We start from the raw sequence: 17,886 nt of genomic DNA, 5'->3' as shown, positions 1-17,886 counted from the left end.
AGCCACACTGGATTGACTTCTCCATTTTCTCTTAACACTTCCTGACGACTTGGCTTCCTACTCCCCTCCCTTATCCATCCTTCAAAACTCAGCTCAAATGCCTCTTCTTCCAGGTAGACTCTCCTGATTTCCCAGCCAGAAGCGGCTCGCTTTCCCTGAACCCCCAGAACGCAATCCCCACCTCCGCCCGCTGCGCTGTTTGTACCCCACCCCGCCTCCTCGCTGGGCACACGCCTGGAACTGGAACGCAGAAGTGCTCAACACGCCTTGGTTTAATTGACAAAGGGAACAATAATTCTCGAATGAGTAGGGAGGGAGACCTCTAGAGAGGGAGTCAAATGAGAAGGAACTGGGAGGCAGAAAGAGAGAGAGGGGAGAGAGGATGAAGACAAACCCTGGGCGGTGACCAGAGGGACCGCAGCCAGGGACCGAGTCTCCCCCAGCCCCGCCAGGCCTCCCCCACTGCCCAGGGACCGCCGGTGACAGCTCCTCTGTGGCGACTTCCGGGCAGGCGGCCCGCAGCTGGAGAGCTGGGGCGCAGGGCGCGGGGCGGCGCGCTCGGGCGGTCACCCGCGGCCGCGCCATTAGCATAAATCCCATTAAGCGGCTCCCGGCGCGAGGAGGCGGTGGCGGCGGCGGCGCGCGGAGGAGCGGGTGGGTGGCGGCCCTGCCCCGCGCGGGCGCCGAGGGCGGCGGAATGGTCCTAGCGCATCCTCCGACGGCGCGTTCCAGTAAACAGAAGCCCTCTTACTGCCATTACCTCGCTGGCACTTCAGAAGTACCCGGCGAATGGGGCTCACCAGATGCAGGAGATTAAAGAACCAAGCCAAGATCGCGCCTCTAATAAGTGGCAGAGGCGGGAATGGAACCCATGCTTTCTGGCGCCAGCTTTTCCCGTTACAGATGCAGCCCCAGGGTGTCTCCCTACCCGGAGAACTATAGTTTGGGAAGAAAGAGGATTAGGAACCCCCTTGCGCGCGCGCGCGCGCGCGCGCGCCACACACACTTCACCTTTCCTGTGCTTCTCACCAGCTGGTGCGGTAGGGAAGGGGGTTCAATGAAATGGGAGGGGTGTGGTGGCACCTTAGGTGGAGGGAGATGTAGGGGGGACAGTGTCTTCAACCGCCATCCATCATTTGGGACACAGGGATTGGGTGGTAGGGTGGAATACTACCACCATCCCGTTGAACTCACCTCTGCTCACTCAATGGCTATTTATTGGAGCTGCAAAAGCAAGAGAACATAGCAGTAAATGAGAGGAGTGCCATCTCCTGTTCTCTGGAAGTTTACAATCCAGTAGGGAAGACAAGGAATATTTACTGAGTGCTTACTGTGTGCCAGGAACTGTGCTAAGTGCTTTACACGGACATCTCACTTATTCCTCTCAACGGCTCTAGGAAATCGGTATTATTATCATTTTCATTTATAGACGAGTGAGCAGAGGCGCAGATGACTTGTGAAAGGCCATGTAGCTGGTACCTGGAAGAGCCAGGAGGATGAAACAAATGTGGTAACATGTATGAAAGAGAAGGAAAGGGTTGTAGGGGAGCTTATAGCAAAGGCCTGGCTCCAGGCCTCACAGACCTGGGAATAAGGCAGGAAACATTGAAGCTGCCGCCGGAGGGTGAGCAGAACTTAGCCAAGTGAAGGGTCAGTGGGGGTGGGGAAGAGGAATTGTAAATACCAGAGGGTCAGGAAGCGCCCCTCAGGGGCAAGCAAGGCCAGTTCGGAGAGCCTTGTTAAGGATTCTGGTCTTTATTGTGGAGGATGTGGAAGTCATTAATGGTTTTAAACCAGAGGTATGATTAGAATTGCGTTTTTTTTTTTGAGGAAGATTAGCTCTGAGCTAACATCTGCTGCCAATCCTCCTCTTTTTGCTGAGGAAGACTGGCCCTGAGCTAAGATCCATGCCCATCTTCCTCTACTTTATATGTGGGATGCCTACCTCAGCATGGCTTGCCAAGCAGTGCCATGTCCACACCCGGGATCCTAACCGGTGAACTCCAGCTGCCGAAGCGGAACGTGCGCACTTAACTGCTGCACCACCGGGCTGGCCCTTAGAATTGCATTTTTTAAAAGATTGCTCAGAGTGTAAAGAACGCAAGTAAGGGGTGAACAGTGTCCTTGGTGGCTTGGACTACTGAATTGGACTAGCCTGGTGATGGTAGGAAGGAGAAAAGTGGGCACACACAAGAGATACTTAAGAGTTTTGCTCAGTAATTGGATAAGGGGTGAAAGGGAGAGGGAGAAAGCTGAGTCGTTTTTCACTCCCTTCTCTCCCTCACCCCCAGGTCCAAACATTTAATAAGTCCATTTAATTTCATGAATGTTTTTGCCACCTGACCCCTCCTTTCCATCCCCACTGCCGTTGGTCTAATTCAGTTTGTGTCTTCTCTCTAATGATAAAGCAAGTCTTTTTTTTGCTGAGGAAGATTGGCCCTGAGCTACATCTGTTGCCAATCTTCCTCTTTTTGCTTGAGGAAGATTGTCGCTGAGCTAACATCTGTGCCAATCTTCTTCTATTTTAAATGTAGGATGCTGCCACAGTGTGGCTTGATGAGTCGTGTGTAGGTCCGTGCCCAGGGTTCCAAACCTGCGAACCCTGGCCCACTGAAGTGGGGCGTGCGAACTTAACCACTACGCCACCAGGCCAGCCCCAAGAGTCTTTTTATCTTCAGATTTTTCCCCCTCCAGGCAATCCTCCATGCCATCTGAGCATATGACCTATGTAAAATGGAAACCTAGTAAAAGACAGTCTAAGCCCCATTGTCTTGTTGTTGTGTCTATCCCAGGATAAAGTCCAATGCCTTCCTAGCCTGGTCCTAACGTACTTTGCTAGCTGCTGCTTCTCCTCAGGCCAAAGCTGCCCAAAGAGCCGTCACATCACTGAACCCCCAACATCACCTGCATGTTGAGGTAAATGTTCCTTCACAGCCCTAAACCTTCATAAATTGTTTGCTTGTTATTTATTAAATATACTCGTGACTCATTCCTGAGAGGTCACATGATCCTCCCATTGCCAGGAATTTGCCACCCCCTTCTATCTGGTAAATTCCTACTCAGGGTTTAAGTCCCAGCTCAGATATCAAGTCTCTGTTTAGGCTTTTCTAACATTCCCACTCCCTAGATGGGATTAATTGCTTCCTGATCCATGCTTCTAGAGTATTTTAAACATATTCTGTTCTCATACTTATTTAATTGTATTACAGGTATCTAAGGAGGCACAGGCTGATGCAATCAAGGAGTGCTCCTGACCTTGAAGGGTTGTGGAGGAATAAATGGGATAACATACGTATAGTTAATGATTCCTTTCTTCATCTCTTTCCTAGTAATATTAATAACAACCTGTATTGTAGTTTACAAGGTGTAAACTTTGATAGTGTTCCACACACTCTCTTGTTTGATCTGGGAATAAACCTGTGAGGTAGAGATGGTACTACTATTTCTGTTTTATAGTTGGAGGAAGTGAAGTACAGAAGGGTTAAAAAGTGACAGTGTAGCTGGTTCATTGGTATGCCTGCCGCACAAAAGCGCTCCATCAATATTTGTTTAAATGGAGTCAAATTTTCTGGTTATAAAACCTGTGATCTTTCCATTATACCACACTCCTTCTAAGCGTCAACCAGAATTTTTTCAAATTGCAGGTAGCCACTCATTACTGAGTAATAAATTCAATGAGGAAAGGACAAGCAACATGGGGGGTGGGGCAGAGACTAGAAAAGTTGAGTACATTACATGTAGTAAGGAGAAGCCGTGTTCTGTGATACTTAGCTGTGATGTAAAATGTATTTCTCACGGTGGGGCCGGATGAAAACGTATGAAAGCCCCGTGCTAATGCTAAGTTCTAAGTGAACATTTATGAAATGGAATTATAGCGCTTTCATTTTGTATTTGTTTTTGCTTTCCCAAGCTGTCTCCTCCATTCATAGCTACTGGAAAGCAGAGATGATATCATCTTTATTTTTCCAATTCCCTGTGAAGCGCTTGTTACGAATTTGGTGGGCTTAATAAATGAACACCTGGATGAAAGAATGAATGAAGGCATTATATAGCTCAGTAAATATGGTTGGAAAATGACTGCTGTCTTATCTCCCTCCGGAATTCTTCCTTTCAACAAAGAGATCCGACTCTGTTCAGTTGATAGTTTCCAAAATTTTCCTGCCTGGGAGAAACAGGACAAGAGTACTTGGCACTCAAGAAGTATCATTTGCCCTTACTCAACATGGTATCCTGAATGGCTTCGGGCAAGGGATGCGGAGGAAAGAAGGAAAAAAACCCCATAACCTGTTGACCTTAGTCAAAATGGCTACCTTTGGCGTCGCTTTATCAGCATGCGCATGCCCAGTCCCGTCCCCGCCCCTCTCCCGGCCTTGACGCGTACGTCGCAGCGCAGAAGGACGGCGCGGGAGGAATCCATTTCTCTGTGATTGGTCGGCGCAGGATTTCAAACCCGGCCTGAGGCGCGGTGCTGCTCTGCCGTTGGGTGAGGCGCGGAGGGAAGTGGAAGCGGCCCAGGTGGGGCTAGGCGGCCCTGGCCAGGTGGGCGCTGGGGTGCGTCTGGCGCTGCGTTTGTGGTGGAAGGTAGGGAGGGCGGGCGGCCGAGGCGGTGAGCCGTGGCCCCCTCGGGGTCGGGGGGAAGGCGGCCCCTACGACCCCTGCGCTGCGGCTCCCCCGCGCCGGGAGCGGCCTGAGTGGGCGGTGGCTGGGGGGTGGGGGGTTTCCTTCCTGGCGCCCTGTTTTGTGGAAAGCCGGGGTCGTCCTTTGAGGTGGTGGCTTGAACAGAACTGGAGCCACCCCGAAGAAGTGGCTCTGACTTAAATACAGAGGTTGGGAGTTGTTGGGGCAAGACCCCCATCCTTTTTCGGAGGAACTGGGCTTTTTCGAAGGGAAGAAGCCCTGGTGTTTGCGAGGCTGGGGCGGTTGGAAGCGGAGCTGCTCTCCCTGGGGCTGCGTGTGTCTAGGTAAGCTGGCCCGGGCAGTGACATCATGCCCTCCCCGGCCCACTTCTTAGCCTTCGTAAGAACGAGGCCTTACTTTTACGCTTTCCCATACATGTCTCTTCACAGGGTTTCATTCGTAGGCGGAGGCTGTGTGTAGGAACGTAGGGCAGGCGGGAAGATAAGCTTTTTTTTTTTTTCTTAGGGAAATGTCATTGTCATTCTCTTTAATGTGTGGGGTGAACTTTTCGAGTTATTGAAAGTGTTTAGAGAAGGCGCCTTTCCTATAGCTTAATCATCCAGCAGGTACTTGTTAAGTGCAAACCATAAATACAAGACAATTTTATTTGGCCTTGGAGGGAGCTTACAGTTTCTTTGGTGTGATTAACTTAAAAAGATGACTGATGGTGGTGACTCTAGTAACCCTTTACATGGCTGAGAGTAGTGTACGTCAGTACAGCCCTTTTAGAAAATATTTTGGCAATGTTTATCAAGAGCCATAAGAGGTTTTTACCCTCTGATACAGTAACCTCAGCCTTGGAAATATCTTCTAAGGCACAGGCCACCTGGAGAAAAACACTGTCCACAGTGATGCTCAATTCATTCATTCAGTGATTATTTATGAATCTTTTGCCAAGTGTCAGGCCCTGTTCTGGCCACCAGGGGCCCAGCAATGAACAAAACAGACAAAACTCTCTGCCTCCTTGGAAATTACTGTTGGAGAGACAGACAATAAACAAAATAAATAAATTAATATATAAGTATGTTAGATGGAGATAAGTGCTTTGGAGCAACATAAAGCAGAGATGTGTTGGGGGAAAGGCTCCCATTTAAAATAGAGTGGTTAGGAAAGACCTCAGTGAGAAAATGACATAAATACCTGAAGGAGGGGAGGGAGTGACTGTGCAAGAGATTCCAGCAGATGTAACTGAGAAACTGGAAATTACCTAAATGTCCGAAGAAGAGTGGTTAAACAGTTATTCATCAGCTTTTGGGAACTTAATGGAGACATGATAGAAAAAAGCAAAACACAATAATTTCACTATTAAGAAAACAGTCATTTTCTTTCAACGTAGCAAATTCAAAATATGAGGCAGTGCCAAGTGACTGTTGTAGATAATAAACGAGAGATTATTTTGGACTGAAATGGTTAGCGAATGCTTGTGTGAATTGGTAAGACTTATACTAGACCTTGAAGAATGGGACACTTCAGAGTGGGAAGAATTCACAGAAGAAAAAAAGGAGAACTTAGTATGCCAAACTGGTAATAATTTTCTTAAAGATTTTTTTTTCCCTTTTTCTCCCCAAAGCCCCCTGGTACATAGTTGTGTATTTTTAGTTGTGGGTCCTTCTAGTTGTGGCATGTGGGATGCCGCCTCAGCATGGCTTGATGAGCCGTGCCATATCCGTGCCCAGGATTCGAACTCGCGACACCCTGGGCTGCCGAAGTGGAGCACGCAAACTTAACCACTTGGCCACCAGGTCCGCCCCAATTTTCTGAAAAATAATAATTCAACTCGTCCCTTTCCTTATTTTAGTCTTCGTTCATGTTGGACTGAGGATGTTCTGTTTACTCTTTCTGCAGTTGATTTGCTCATAAGACATTTGGTTTCAAGATATGCCTTCTGCTTGCCAGTTGTATAGAGGCTTTCGATATGGCGAAGCAGAAGCTGGACATTTGGCAAAAAGAATTGTTCTGAAATGCTTTCATATGAAAGAATCTTGTGGGATTGAGACTGTCTTAGGGAATAGTTTTCCTTGGCAACAGAGAACCTATATTGCTGATTTCTTGGGAATCTCCAGGTTTAGTAATGTTTGTGAGGATGTTTTTCATTAAAACTCTTTCCTGAAAAACTCAGGCAACCTTCCATTGCTTTGTCTTACAATATTTAATACCCTTGATGCATCTAAAAAACCTGATGTATAGATCTCGTAATAATGTTGTTTGTAGGGGGAGGATAAGAGAATAGAGACTTTTCCCAGGATACTCTGCAGTTAAGATCTGTAATAGTCTGTTATGCTGAAGGACGACGTCTGTCTCTTGGCTGGGTGATTGAAATTAAATTGGGGACTCAAAGCTATCACAGTGAACTGAGACTCTTTCCTGGTGACGCGAAATTGCTCCCTCAGGGATACTCGCAGATTGGGAATCTGTAACATAGTGACTTCTCCACCTCTGGGGCGTCTCATCAATAACAGCTGAGATTCTCTAGCACCTTTTTGTTTAAAGTGCTCCACAAACTGATTTCTTTGCCACACATAGGGATCATTTCAGCTTTCCCGAAAGGCAGCCATATCCATAGTGAAGAGTGACAGCTGTTTTACAGCTGCAAAGCAATGTACAACAATATGACTTTGTTTTCGTTTCCTTTCACATTAGTGTATCTCCTAGCTATGGAGCCAAATAATAAAGGGAGAGAAATAAAGAAGTATTCATGAGGGTGAAAATGTGACCCAGCAGGAAAATTAAGACCGTTTTCAATTGACATTGAATAGGATGAGTAAATTTTAGCTTTTCGAGTTACAATTTGGCTGAGATATCAGAGTTAGTACTGATGCAGAAAGATATTTTTGTCACCTATAAGTAATTCCTGAGAGTCACTTATATAGAACGTTAATAAAAATGCATGGTTCCCCAGCATATGAAGAGAAGAGGATTATATTTTGCTAGTGCTGTTTTTGGATTACCCTAAGTAAACCTATGTAAGAGGAAAAACTAACCCTTCTCAGATGCTGCAAGCCTTATGTGGAACAGTTTGCTTAAGGGCCTAGAACTGGCCACATTTGGCTGTCTCCTTCATTTTTCTTGTTCTGGGTTCCAGCTGTGAGGATGTAAGTAAGTATCAGACCAAAACCAAACCAGAAATTTCATACCTACTCTAATAATACTCTATATTTTTATAGTAAGGTTCAATTTACATTTTATAAGTCTTCCCTGCATTAATCGGTAATATTCTGCGAGGTAAATATGACAGACATTATTGTTTCCATTTGTAGGTGAGTCTCAGAATTTAAGTGACTTACCTGAGGTTATACTGTTTGTTTTTTCATCTATATTATATGTTGGTATTCAGGTAGAATGGAGATACTTGTGATAATAGAATCACGGGTGTGTGTATGTATGTGTGTGTATTTTCTGACTATCAAATATTTATTTTTGAATACTATTTGTGTGTGTAATACAGTAGTGCCAAATATAAGGTTTCTCCTCTCAAGTTTACAGTATACCCGGGACATAGAGTAGAAACACGGTAAAGTTAAATTAGAGCGCAGGGTGTATGCGTCTGAGTGCCGGCTGAGCCAAGCAGTGGGGGGAAGGTCAGCTGACATGAGTGATGATGCCCTGCAGGTGATGAGGGGATGGCTTAACACACATGAGAGAAGAGTCTACATGGTTTGGTGATTGTAATTGTAGGAAAGGAACTAACTTAAGGTGATGCTGAGATTTGTACTGAGTGATTGGGAGAATGATAAAAATAAGGCAATTAAAATTGGGAGCCGCAGGGTAGGGGGTAGGGTATGTCACTGGGTAGGGTGGTTGATCTATCTGAAGAGGAAGGACAGAAGGTGTCTCAGAATCAAGCTCAACATCTAGGGCATCCTAAGCAAATGGAGAGCCACAGGATTGGAGATAGGAGAGGCTAGAGCTGGGGGGAAGAAAGGGTGAGTTGTCTGTAGAGATGTAATGACTAAAGTGGGATAGTTTGATATGTTCTTCAAGAGGGCAGAGGACTGAACTTTAGGGAATGTCTAGTGTTGAGAGGGAAGAATAGAAAAATCTATAGTCAAACTATTCATAAAACTCTAAATCTGGAGACTGTGGCAGGCTGACAGAGTTAAGGGTTGTCTCTTTGTTGCTTCATAATAGAGCATTGGGAGTTCAGTTAAACAACTCTCTCCTAGGTACTAGGTGTCTTGTCAGGAGAACAAAGCGATTGAGGTAGTTGTTTGAGATAACAGTTACCATGGTGAGGAGATGGCCCCAGGTAGGTTCTCTGTGTCCTGAGTCTTCTGGAATCATGATGGTTGTTTTTTTCAAGAGAGGACCTCCCCCAACCCTAACTCTAGGGAATGGTATGCACAAAGAACATAGGAAAGAAGAATAATGGACTAGAGGAACTTGAGAAAATGTGAGAATTTCTTTTAAAGGGGAGAAAGGGTCAGGTTGTTGTATTGTGATTTAAGACATAAAAACCTTCTGAAATTTTTTTTTTAACAACCAGTTTTTAATACCCTAGTTGCACTGAAATTTTCCTTTCCTGCATTCTTGAACAGATCGAGTTTTCCTAGGTACTGAGCTCACTGTCTTACAGTCTCAGAATCTACAGATGAGACCTGAGATGACAGAAATCAGTACCTCATGTTGAAACTGATCGGCATCTTCCATTTTTACTGGGAGCCAAAGAAAATCATTTGAATAGGCTGCTGAATGCCTTGCTCCTGCTTCTGTCCTGTAGCTCTTGGATATACTTGCCTGTTAGGTCATATTGTTAAATCCATGGGCATCTCCATGACTTCCAGATCTCTTCCTGTCAGTTTTAATGCTCTTCTTTTAGTTTTATTCTTAGTTTAGAGAAAGATCTTTGTAATAAATTTGTTGGTCTGGTTGCTTAGCAGCTTGCTGTGATGTAGCTTGGAACAGATACGTTGCCATTTGAAAATCTTGGTTTCCGGCCCTGATTCAGGTATACATATATTGCATCCAAGCTTGGATTGGATCGAATTGAAAGGTTTTTATTTTTGCTATTAGAGCAATCATCATACAAGTCCAAATGAACAATTCTGTAGCAATTAATAGAAAATATCTTCATGTTTATATATTTCTTTGTCCTTTGTGGGTATTTTTTTTCTTTCTTGCCCTCATAGCTTGTGGTACAATCTTATAAACATTGTAAAATCACTAAACCTTCATAAAAGAGTTCTTAAAATTGTATTTAGATGCATGAAACAAGGACTTGGACTAGAATTTTGAAGGGATGATTAAGGAGAAACGTAAGAATCCTTTAATGGTATTTCTGAGGGCATTCAATTTTCAAATGAAATTTGATTTTTTATTTCATTTCCTTGATAATTTTCGTAACATCCAGTTCATGTCTTTCTTTCCTGACTGTTAAATGAAGATCTTCTTTCCTCAAAATGTTCCCAGTTAAAGTCTATTCAGAACAGAACTCCTTGTGAGGACACCGCCTTTAATGTAATATCAGCAGATCTTTGGGGGGAAATACGAAGACTGAAATTCACTACACAGAACACAGTAGCAAATGATTTTTCCTTTGCCCTTCTAACTCTGAAGGTGGTGTATTGTCTCCGTGGTGCCAGAATGTGGTACAACATAATCCTTTGCCTATACTTAGTATAAATTTATTAGACATAGTCCCTGCACACAGTCCAGCAGAGAGCCCTGCATTACAGAAATAATTCTTGTGCTGCTGAGCTGGCGATTTCCCCACTTAATCACTTGTGTGACATCATCTGTGCCGTTGGTAGCAAATGTGCTGACCATGTCCTGCGTTTTAAAAGGCAGTGGCGACAGGGGTACTAGCTAAAAATGAAATTAAAAATAAATCTTTTAAGTTATGTTGAAGGTCTTCAAAGTCCAGAAGGATTAAAGTGGCAAAAGTGTTCTGTTAATCAGTAGGCTTAACCAAGAAGCACATTTTGTAGTTGGTCACCTAGTAATCAACTGACATGCTTGTCCCTAATTGCTTTCCTCTAGGCTCCGGAGTGATTGCAGGGTAGAGGAGGAAAAGTAGGCAGGGAGGGGTGTTAGATTCAGAGGTCTGAAATGCTTTTCTAATTTTCAAGTGAGTATTAACATTTCAACTTTGTTTTTATAATAAGAATTACACAAAACATCAATGGTTGGCTTGAGATTCTTATGATGGTAGCTACAAATGGAAGAGTCCAGATGTTAGTCACTGATGACTCTACTGGATTGCTGCTGAATCTTTTGTCTGGGGGAGAAGGCAGGACCCCTAATGTCTATTTGATTTCTTGGCAGAAAGATGGATACCACTATGCTGAACTTGCGGAATCTGTTTGAGCAGCTTGTACGCCGGGTGGAGATTCTCAGTGAAGGAAATGAACTCCGTAAGTCATTCTGAGCTGGCCTGTGTAAAGAGAAAAACAGATTTCAGATTTGGGTTTTCTACAAAGCTGAAGCGTGTTCAGATCTTAAAATTGTTTTTCATTTGGGTTACCTGAAAAGAAAGGGATGGTCACTTATCCACGGTCAAAGCTTAATGGACACTCATTCTAATGGTCACTTCTTTCTATGGTTGTTCTTAAATGGCTTACCCAGATGTTTTTCATTATCAAGGTCTCGTTCCACTGAGTAAGTGGCCTTAGTTACTAGTTTCATTTTCATACCATGAACTGGGCAAAATCTCCTGCATTTCCATGGATGTTGCTTTTTTCTTTAGAGTAGTACTGTGGTTGTCTGCAGTTTTATACTGGGCTTTTCTTGTGTCTATAAAACATTTGCAATTGAAGACATTTTCAAATGTCATAATTTTTTGAAGAAGAAGAGACTATTCATCTGCTTTTACCCACTTCATTTATTTGATACTTAATAATAAAGGGTGGAGACTGGGTGGAGATCTAGGGAGAGAAAGGAAGTGGTGAGAGAGAACACTTGTCTGGGGAGATTAGTGAGAAAGGAAGGTGGGCTGATGGCACTGACTTAAGTGAGCTGAGGGAAGTGTTCTTCACCAGCCTTTCCTTGGGTTACTCTTCAAGTCCTATTTCAGACTTTCATTAGTACCTAATTTAGTAAGTGTTGCTCTTAAGTCAGCCTCACTGGTATAAAGGTAATGCAAAAACTATGTCTTAAACCATTTTTTAAATCTCCACAGTACTTAGTATAGTGTCTTACTTATGCCATTCAATATTTTCTTTAATTTGATTGATGTTTTTAATAGCTCTTATCCACTTACGGGCCTTTCAAAACAATATTCTATTTTCTCTCTCTAATAGCTGTTACATGACCCTATCATCTGGTACCAGCTCACTAGCCATGATGGCATACTAATTAGGCTTCTCCTTGAGGTCACATCATCTCAGAAGATGGATTACTTTGGAGTCTACTGGGAAAGAGTGTTGAATAAGAGATCTTAAAATTCAGGTTCATTCAGCAAATATTTGGTGAGAACCTATCACAGCTTCTAGCATATGTTGAGTTGAGGGAAAGGGATGGCTAAATGACTTCATGGAGAAAAGTAGGGTTTGAGTTGAGCCTTAGATGTAAGGTAGGATCCCAACAGGCAGAGATGAAAGAGAGCATTTAGGGTCAAGGGAACAGCCTGAGTGGAGGCAAGTGTTTGGTTTTGAGGGGAATAGGAGTAAGGTAGAGTGACATGATGAAAGCTGTGCTTTTGGAAGATTACCCTGGCAGAGATGGAGGCAGGGAGGACATGGTTGCCATAGTTCAGGAAAGAGGCAATAGGAGCCCTAACTGGAATGGTGGTTGTGAAGATGGAATAAGGGGAAATGGGTGGAAGGGATTGTGATAAGATCTCTAGGAGGAGGTGGCAGATAGGATGTCGGGGCAAGGGAGGAGTCTGAGGTTTGGAGTCGCAGTAACTAGTGCTGCCTTTTAACTGTTATTTCTGTGTCTGTTTCTCCATCTGTAAAATAGGAATTTAAATGTCTTTATCTTCTTTGTGAGAGTACTGTGAAGATTTGAGGATAAAATGAGACACTAGTTGTGAAAATACTTTGGAGTAATTTAGCCAAAAAATACAAGATAGTTGTTTTTACAGGTACCCTTATTTTATAAGCAAATTTCTATCTTCCCGTTGATTTCTGTTATAAAATAGAGGTACGTTTTGCCTCCCTCTCCAAATCCCTAACTTGGAGCATTGGCTTTTGAGGAACTAAAGTGGCTCAGTGTTTTCTAGACTCTAGAATCTTCTTTCTGCAACCAGCTCAGTCTCTGTCATCGTCTTTTATCCTAGGAATTCCTCCCATGCCTAATAAATATCCCAGCTCCTTACTCTTGCCTTTCATCATAGTAACTTCATTCCTCTTTCTCATTTTTGTATAGTTTTTTTTTTAAAACTAAGTCCAAGGTTACTGGAAGATCAGAGTGAAGGTTAATATTCAAATAAAAGGACTTTAATAGCCTAGGTATTTTGTTATCTGTTTTCCCCAGTCTATATGGTTTTTATCTTCTACTTTTGTTTTATCATGAACTCTCTGAACTATTTTAATGTTGTTGGTGTGTAAATTAGGAATAAATATAATTTATCAGGTGCCTATTGGGTGTCAACACCATACTAGGTTTGTGCTTATGGTAGCCAATACTAAAGTGTACACGACACAGTGCCTGTCTTCAAGAAGATTATGGTATTTAAGTTTCAGAGACAGGATTCTTTCTCATGAAATGGAAGATAATACAAGTATCAAAATATGTGTTTTTGGGAAGTAAAGAAAATTTTAATGTGGAGCAAACATTAGGAAAGGATTCATAGAGCAGATGGGACTAGAAAAATGAGTCCTTAAGGAAGAGTAGGTAGGGCATCTCATTTGGAGGGCATAGCGTGATCACAGTGAGAAGGCAGAAATGAGCTGGGTCTGTTCTAGGGGCAGGGACAAACTAGTTTGGCTAGAAAGAGGGTATGGTGTAGTGGTGAGAGGTAAGTATGATTAGACTGGTTAGGTGGGCCTGGATGTGTGGAGTTTAAAGTTGATTTGAACAGCAATTCTTCATTCATTCATTCAATGAATATTTAAGTGCCTGCTATGTGCTAGGCAGAGTGCAAGGCACTAGAGAGAAAGGAGCAAAAGAGACGCAGGGTCCTTGCCTGTAAGAAACTGAGAGGGGAGTGGGGGAACAAAGGGAAGAATCTGTGCAAAGTTCCCAGGAATAGTGAGCTGAGAAAACAAGATTTCTGGAGCTGCTTTAGTCTCTCTGCTGAATTATGAACCAAATTCTGATTTATTTTTTTATTTTTAATTTTTTTATTGAGGTTATGATAGTTTTGCAACATTGTGAAATTTCAGTTGTACATTATTATTTGTCAGTCATCTTATAGGTGCACCACTTCACCCTTTGTGCCCACCCCCCATCCCCCTTCCCCCTGGTAACCACTAATCTGTTTTCTTTGTCTATGTGTTTCTTTATCTTCCACATATAAGTGGAATCGTACAGTTTGTCTTTCTGTATCTGGCTTTACGTTTAACATAATACCCTCAAGGTCCATCCATGTTGTTGTGAATGGGATGATTTTATCATTTTTTATGGCTGAGTAGTATTCCATTGTATATGTATATCATATCTTCTTTATCCAGTCATCAGTCGATGGGCACTTAGGTTGCTTCCACATCTTGGCTATTGTGAATAATGCTGCAATGAACACAGGGGCACATGAGTCTCTTTGAATTGCTGATTTCAAGTTCTTTGGATAGATACCCAGTAGTGGGATGGCTGGGTCATATGGTATTTCTATTTTTAATTTTTTGAGAAATCTCCATGCTGTTTTCCATGGTGGCTGCACCAGTTTGCATTCCCACCAGCAGTGTATGAGGGTTCCCTTTTCTCTACATCCTCTCCAACATTTGTTATTTTTTGTCTTGGTTATTGTAGCCGTTTTAATGACTGTACAGTGATATCTTAGTGTAGTTTTGATTTGCATTTTCCTGATGATCAGTGATGATGAGCATCTTTTCATGTTGATTTTTTTATTTGATAAATCAAAAATTATCCTCAGTTTGTTTTAAGGAAATTTCCCTTTTTTCTCCTTTTTGATGGATGCATTTCATAATTTAATGTTTACATAACTTTTTTAAGGAGATAATTTGAATTTAATAAATCTCTTGAATATGTGCTTCATGACAGGGGCTAGCACCAGCTTGAATTGTGATTCACAAACTGACCCAAAAAATGCCATGTTTATTGATTTCCAACATCAAAATTTTTCCTGGTCTGTGGTCTAAAGTGCCTTTTTGACTTAGCAAACTTAGTTCATAACAGATTGTATGTAAAAAATAATATCTTAGACTTGTATGCAAATATTCTGGTTTTGGTCTAACACAAGCTAAACTGAACGAGTAATTTAATCAGTTGTGCTATTAAAATAGGAACTCCTTCCTTGAAATGAACTGATACTTTATTTGGTTTGAGTTCCATCGTCCAATTCAGTTAAACTTGTAATGTTTGTGTGGGGCAACGGAATTGGCCACCTCAAAATATGTCTCTTTGCCTTGATTATTTTCAAGAACAAAAGACTCTGAAAGAAACTTAGACCTTCCCCTCAGCTGCCTGAAAGAAATTTGAGATAAAAGCCTTGTCCCTGGGAGAGGCCATCACCATAGACAACTCTGGCTGTCAGTAGACTTGGGAGGATCCTTGCTAAGCCCACTCTTGTCAAAGTTCTGTTTATCAAACATTTGCTTCCATTTCCATGTGAATTGCCTTCCTCCCCTTTGAAATCCCAAACTGCTATCCCCAACACCTTCCTTTGTCCTTAGCTGAAGATGATATTTAAGCGGGCAGCTCAGCCATTCTGGTGAGTTATCCAGTTTTCCTGGGTTTCTTCCATGTATACGTGTTATAAAGCTTTGTTTGATTTTCTCCTGTTATTCTGTCTCATGTCAATTTAAAGATTTTATTTTTTCCTTTTTCCTACCCAAAGTCCCCCAGTACATAGTTGTATATTCTTCGTTGTGGGTCCTTCTAGTTGTGGCATGTGGAACGCCGCCCCAGCGTGGCCTGACGAGCAGTGCCATGTCCGCGCCCAGGACTTGAACCAACAAAACACTGGACCGCCTGCATTGGAGCGCGTGAACTTAACCACTCAGCCATGGGGCCAGTCCCTCATGTCAATTTAATTCATAGACCAGCCAGAAGGACCTAAAATGGGTAGAGGAATTCTCTTCCTCTCCTACATGTGCAAATAACAATGAATAGGAATTAAAATCCAAATTTAATAAGACTATCAAGAGGGAGTATCCTAAAGAACAAACAAACCAGCAAAATTAGGTCAAATGGAAATCTTTTCATTCTCACAATTATTTTTCAATTCAGTAAATATTGTGTGTATGCAGCACTATATTTAGAAACATTTAATTGACCACAGTGTGGAGCTAGAAAGTTTTTAGACTGTATAGTTGAAAAGTGTGTTTCTTGTTCTTTACTTTTTGAAATTGAAGTATTATACACATCAGAAATGTACACATTATAAGTGCACTGCTTGATAAATTGCCAGAGTGAACATGGCTATGTCAGCTTTTTAAGTTTTTTTCTTTGTGAATCTATAATAATGAAATAGTTAAATTTGCAAAAGAATGTATTGTTTGTTTTTCTTTAACTTGAGAAAAAAATCTTAGTGATGTGTTCCAAACTGTTAACTAAACCAGCATATCATTTAAAACTATTTGAATTGTAATTTTATGTATGTGTGTATATGTATATATATATATATATATATATATATATATATATAGGATCCTTGCTATTTTCATTGTCTCAAATAATTAGGTCATAATATCCTGTTTTGCTAAAATCTGTTGTTTGATAAAAACTAAAGATTCCTTGTATATAAGACTTGGTTTCTCTAGATTGAATTGGTATCCTAATTTGTAAGTTTGAAATCTAGTCAAATTGTTAAAATTGCTTACGAAGAACACTATATTGTTTGTGTGCTCATAGGTTAAATTCAAAACGGAAAAGTGCCTTTACTACCTAGAATCTGCTAGCTTTGTGTGAATTTGGCCTATTTTCGGCTATAAACTGGGATAGTTTGACCAGGAGCAGATGTACACCTTGGAAACTTCCTCCAAGATGCTGGTGGAGAGTGATGCTTAGAGATAGATTGAGGTTAACTAGAAAATAGTAAGGTGTTCCAGAAGTCTTTGCCAATAGCTGGTGATGAGAATGAATGCCGCCAGGGTTATCATGCTTTGAGGTGCTGCCTTGGAAGTGATGCTCTCTTTGCAGACATTTGAAGAGTCCATGTTCCGCTATCACCCAAAGCTTGTATGATTTTTTCTTCCTGTGTCTTTCTAACTGGAGTGTTTATATACCCTTCAGGGCAGTGTTAAACAGCAAAAGCAAATTGGCTCTTTACTTTCAAATCAATATTTGTATAATTATATAGCTGAATGGAATTGCAGGCCTAGACATCTATAATATTAATCTACATCTACTGGAGCATATTATAGCAGTTACATTTGAATTTGCTATTTAACGCCTCTCTGGCACAGCAATGCGTGACTCTAAAGGAGTCTGTTTTTGTTTTATAGCCGTAACTGTCCTGGTATGTGACAGCTGCCCCAAAGGTATCCCCCTTTGATTGCCTTCTGTTCAGGAGCTTTCAGTGTCGGTGTTACATCTGGAGCCAGGTGACTAATGAGTTGCTTATTCCATAGCAGATGCCACTGGCTAAGCCAAAGTAAGTGGCCTATTGAAAAGGAATCGCTCCCCACAAATCTCCCATCCAGAGTGATGAACATGTATTCAGGACCTGCTTCTCGTTATTTTCAGCTGGATTTGGCCATGATTTAGCTGGTCTCTTAATTATGTATTTGGAGTAAAATTAACTAGAAGACTCATTTATTAGAGCATTTATACTCTGCTTGATGCTTGAATTATTAAAATTTTCCCCTTTCCTTAGAATTCATCCAGTTGGCAAAGGACTTTGAGGATTTCCGTAAAAAGTGGCAGAGAACAGACCACGAGCTGGGGAAATACAAGGATCTTTTGATGAAAGCAGAGACTGAGCGTAGCGCTCTGGATGTTAAGCTGAAGCATGCACGCAATCAGGTGGACGTAGAGATCAAAAGGAGGCAGCGAGCTGAGGCTGACTGTGAAAAGCTGGTGTGTATTGTTTTCTCTCTTAGAACTGTGACAGTCGGGGAGGGGGAAGCACATCTGATAGCGTTTCCTGTTGCTGGATTTACCCAGTTTCTTCCTCCACATTAAAGAACTGAAAGCAATCTGTCCATTGAC

General features: G+C 42.2%; 1 protein-coding gene across 11 annotated transcripts in view; it reads left to right on the top strand.

Annotated features, from left to right (window-relative positions):
• Positions 1-228: 228 nt before the first annotated feature.
• The window catches only part of RACGAP1 (Rac GTPase activating protein 1), a 30,557-nt gene continuing 12,899 nt past the window's right edge, over positions 229-17,886 (top strand). Inside the window, exons 1-5 of one of the 11 annotated variants that reach the window (XM_008512576.2) lie at positions 229-654; positions 2,793-2,916; positions 3,911-4,539; positions 10,939-11,027; positions 17,552-17,754. In XM_008512576.2, the coding sequence (XP_008510798.1) occupies positions 10,943-11,027; positions 17,552-17,754 (288 nt within the window). In that variant the 5' untranslated portion in view covers positions 229-654; positions 2,793-2,916; positions 3,911-4,539; positions 10,939-10,942. Of the gene's footprint in view, positions 655-2,792; positions 2,917-3,910; positions 4,962-8,811; positions 9,068-10,938; positions 11,028-17,551; positions 17,755-17,886 lie in introns of those variants that run through there. The other 10 variants (XM_008512593.2, XM_070619550.1, XM_008512582.2 and 7 more) reach the window with 10 other exon arrangements.

Source organism: Equus przewalskii, chromosome 5 (genome assembly GCF_037783145.1).
Source record: "Equus przewalskii isolate Varuska chromosome 5, EquPr2, whole genome shotgun sequence".
Taxonomy (NCBI): Eukaryota; Metazoa; Chordata; class Mammalia; order Perissodactyla; family Equidae; genus Equus; species Equus przewalskii.
The sequence above is the reverse complement of the archived record's forward strand: the minus strand, read 5'-3'. Positions and strand labels throughout refer to the sequence as shown.